Source organism: Babylonia areolata, chromosome 35, assembly GCF_041734735.1.
Source record: "Babylonia areolata isolate BAREFJ2019XMU chromosome 35, ASM4173473v1, whole genome shotgun sequence".
In the NCBI taxonomy this organism is placed as follows: domain Eukaryota; kingdom Metazoa; phylum Mollusca; class Gastropoda; order Neogastropoda; family Buccinidae; genus Babylonia; species Babylonia areolata.
The window spans coordinates 24,351,884-24,356,181 of NC_134910.1; the positions used below are offsets into that span (position 1 = coordinate 24,351,884).

The 4,298-nt window shown below is 45.7% G+C and overlaps 1 protein-coding gene across 1 annotated transcript; it reads right to left on the bottom strand.

Moving 5' to 3' along the window:
- Positions 1-3,388: 3,388 nt before the first annotated feature.
- LOC143278033 (uncharacterized) lies at positions 3,389-3,733 on the bottom strand. The gene has a single exon (XM_076583045.1). It carries the CDS (start codon positions 3,731-3,733, stop codon positions 3,389-3,391), a length of 345 nt encoding a protein of 114 aa, XP_076439160.1.
- Positions 3,734-4,298: the final 565 nt, after the last annotated feature.

Genomic DNA, 4,298 nt, shown 5'->3' on the forward strand with positions numbered 1-4,298 from the left:
AGGATTCAATATTCAAGATGTTTTATTCAGTTAAGGTCATTGCTCACATGAACAGGGCAACTACAAGATTTCGTATGTGCCATTGTAATTATTATTGTAAACAGTGTAACTTCTTCCATAACCAGCTTCCAGTACAACTAAAATATAAATGTCTCTGTTTCTGTCTCTGTCTCCTCTCACTTTATTTCTTCCTATGTCGCCTGTCTCTCTCTCTTTCAAAAAGATCGTCATTCTTGGTTCTCATGGAAACTACCAACACCATAGCTACCACAGAGCGCAGTGTGTGTGTGTGTGTGTGTGTGTGTGTGTGTGTGTGTGTGTGTGTGTGTGTGTGTGTGTACGTTCTATAGTATTTTCTCTGTATATGTTTTTGCATGTGTGTGCACGCGTTCGCCTGAAAATAAGGCCTCCTGCTTTCATGTCCTGATGTGTGTGAAAAAGAAAGGGGAGACGATCCTGATTCGAATTTCGCATCAAAGACTCTTCTTTCTCAGAGGTATTGAATGACGAGGTAGCAACCGGAAGCTGTCTCGCCCCCATTTTATTTTTTTGACCGGAAATCGTGGTCCGGATACCACCATTTGAGGCAGAGAGCCAATCAATTCACCGCTTTGCCGGGTCGCCGCATTGTTCGTCTCGATTGCTTTCAGACTCTCAATGATTCCAGCCACATCACATCAGCCCGCAACACCACAGCATAGCACATCACGCCACACCACACCATACAGCATCACACCACACCACATCACAACACACCACACCGCATCACAACACACCACATCACAACACACTTAATACACCACACCACACCACATCACACCACACTGCACCACACACCACACCGCAATACACCACATCATACCATAACACGCCACTTACACAACACAACAACAACAACACACACACCACAAAACCACATCATACTGCACCACACCACACCACAACACACTGCAACACACCACACCACTACACCACACCACAACACACTGCAATATTCCACACCACAACACCACAGCACAGCACTACACCACATCACACCACAACACGCCACTTACACAACACATCAACTACACAGCACACCAACTACACGACACAAACACAAGACCAAACCAAATACAAATCACACTATATTTACTACACATCACATCACACTTACTACACACCACACCACCACACAACACCACGCTATGCCACACCAACTACATACTACGTGACCACACCACATTACACTACAACACAACACACCACTCTACATTACACCAACTACACACCACACTACCACACCACATCACACTGCAACACACCACATCACACCACTCCACGGAGAACATCACACAATGCCACAACTCACCACACCAAACCAAACCAACTACAAATCACACACCACTGCACACCACACCACACCACACCACACCACTCCACAGAGAACATCACACAATACCACAACTCACCACACCAAACCAAACACAAATCACACAACACTGCACACCACACCACACCACGCTACACTACAGCAACTGCACACTACACCACATAACACCACACCACACCACATCATACAATACACCATATGAAACCACACTACACCAGTTTCACATAACACCACACCACACTATATCATACAATACACCATATTAAACCACACTACACCAATTACACACAACACCACACCACACCACTGCAATGCCACACCACAACCACTACCAGCATTCCCCCCACCACTCACCCACCCACCCACATACATAGACACACACAGAGACAAAGAGAGTGAGAGAGAGAGAGTAAAGATGACAAAAGATGTATAACGTTTGATAACCCCTCCCTTTATCCGCCCCTTCCAGTAACCCCCAGCAACTTCAATCAGTTTGGCAAACTGGATTCCCCGGAAGGCAGGCGTCACGAGAAGAGAACTGGCCAATCAAACGACACGAGCAGCACACGTGATCCACAACCATCGGAGACAGCCCAAAGCAGGGCTTGGAGGAGCCGTGTAATTGTCCGAGCAACAACAACAACAACAACAAAAGTCCAAGCGAAGATTTGAGGACGTCCTGAAAGAGAATAATTAGAATCATTTGCATCCTTTAACAGGGTAAATTACGATCAGAGGAAAGGGAGGGGAAACAAAAAGAACAAGAAAAAAAACTTTCAAATAAGTTGGATGTGTATTCTGTCATTGAGGAAAACGATTATTGATACTAATGACTTTTTTTTAATTTTTTTTTTTTTACTCACTTGTATAAACAAAGTGAGTCTATGTTACAACCCAATGTGCGGCATTGGCAACGTCTCCTTTACCGCGGACTTGAAAGAATTCTTAAATGCCCGAGACACACCAAAATAATATGATTTAAACAGCGTTATACTTCCAGTACCGCAATCAATTTAATTGCCTTTAAAAACATGTGTAAATGTTAAGTTTTGAATGTCATTGATAAATCTTCAATAACGCAGTGACTAAGACAATTTCTTCCCACCCGAACATGCCAGGTTCGAATCTGCGCTCAGGCCTTTTTTTCTCTTTTTTTTCTTTTCTTTTTTTCAACCCAGAGCATTATGATAACAAATACAGGTCACATATTAATGATTACATTTATTAAGATTTTTTTAAAAAGTGTATCACGAGTGAGTCTTGAAGACCTTGCCTCTTGTTGTTGTTGTTGTTGTTGTTTATTCATTGCAGTGGTTACCTGGACACCAGGGGCTGTATAAGAGACCATCGTCCCTGCGGGTAAATGTGTACCTGTGCGGGTAATCTGCCTGAGGCAAGACAAACTGCCAGAGGGTAAGCAATATATCCTCCTCCTTCTTTTTCCACGTTCCCTGGTCACGCTAGATTTTCAGTCCGGTCAGGACAGTGAAGTCCGTGGTCCGTCGCAGGGTCCCCACCGGTCCCCACAGTTTCTCCTGGAGCTCCACCGGGCTGGGCTATGCCTGGCGTCTCAGAGTGTCGAAGGTGGGGCAGGATTGCAGGATATGGGAGGGGGTCTGTGGGCCTGTGCCACAAGGGCACTGGTTAGTATTTGATATCTTCAGACGATAGAGATGGGAGAGGAGCTGACAGTGTCCTGTTTCGCAGTCTGAAGGTTGTGACCTGTGCCACTCTGTCCAGCTCATGGATGCCGTCTTTTTCGTTTTCCAGCCTGATGTCCAGACGTTGGCACCATGCTTTCCTGAAGCTGTCTCTCAGTATCGTTTTTACCTCGCTGTAGGACACTGGGTGGGCTGGCTGCTCTAATTTGCTGCCTGCCTTGGATAGGCAGTCCGGCTCTTCATTGCCCCCTATGCCATAGTGAGATGGGATCCACTGCAGCACCACAGCAGTTCTCTGTTTGAGGAGATTCAGTTCTTGCTTGATGTCTCTTAGGATCTGCTCTCCTCCTGGCGCCTAGAGACCCTGCAGGATAGACTTGCAGTCAGTCAGGAACACTGTGTTGGTGGGTAGCGTGTCTTCCTGGCTGAAAGTCTGGGCTGAGAGTAGCAGAGCACAGGCCTCAGCACGGAAGTTGGTGGACAGGGTGCCTATAGCCACTGACTTGCTGATGGTTTTGCCGTCAGGGAATGTAACATACACCCCACTTCCTCCGTTCTTCACTGCCTCTTCAGCAGACCCATCTGTGTATGCTCTTGCCCAGGTATCGGGAGGGTGTCTGGTGCTTAGTGCTTCCAGAGTCAGCGACTTCAGTTCAGCTGCTATGTGGCACTCCTTGCTCTCGACAAAAGGATCCGCCATTGTTTTGTTTGGTTTTGTTGTTGTTGTTTTTTAAGGAAAACAGGCGTGCTTTCCAGTTGGAGAGACATTTATATTTTAGTTGTACTGGAAGCTGGTTATGGAAGAAGTTACACTGTTTACAATAATAATTACAATGGCACATACGAAATCTTGTAGTTGCCCTGTTCATGTGAGCAATGACCTTAACTGAATAAAACATCTTGAATATTGAATCCTCTGCATACGTCTGTCTTTTTGTCTGTCTTTTGTCAGTCTGCCTCTCTCTCTCTCTGTCTGCACAGCTACAGCAGCAGTAACGCTGCACACACACACACACACACACACTCTCTCTCTCTCCCTCTTTCAGTCTCCCCCTTCTCTCTTCCCACTCTCCCCACTTTCTCCCTCTTTTTTTTTCCACAAGCTATTCGTTTCTCTGTCACTAAAAACCATGTCATTTGTGCTTTTTCCTTTTCACTTAGTAAAAAAGGTCAGTTCGTTCTCTGTCTGTCTGTCTGTCTGTCTCTCTGTGTCTCACACACACACACTCTCTCTCTCTTTCCTGATTTGCACACTCACGTTTCTA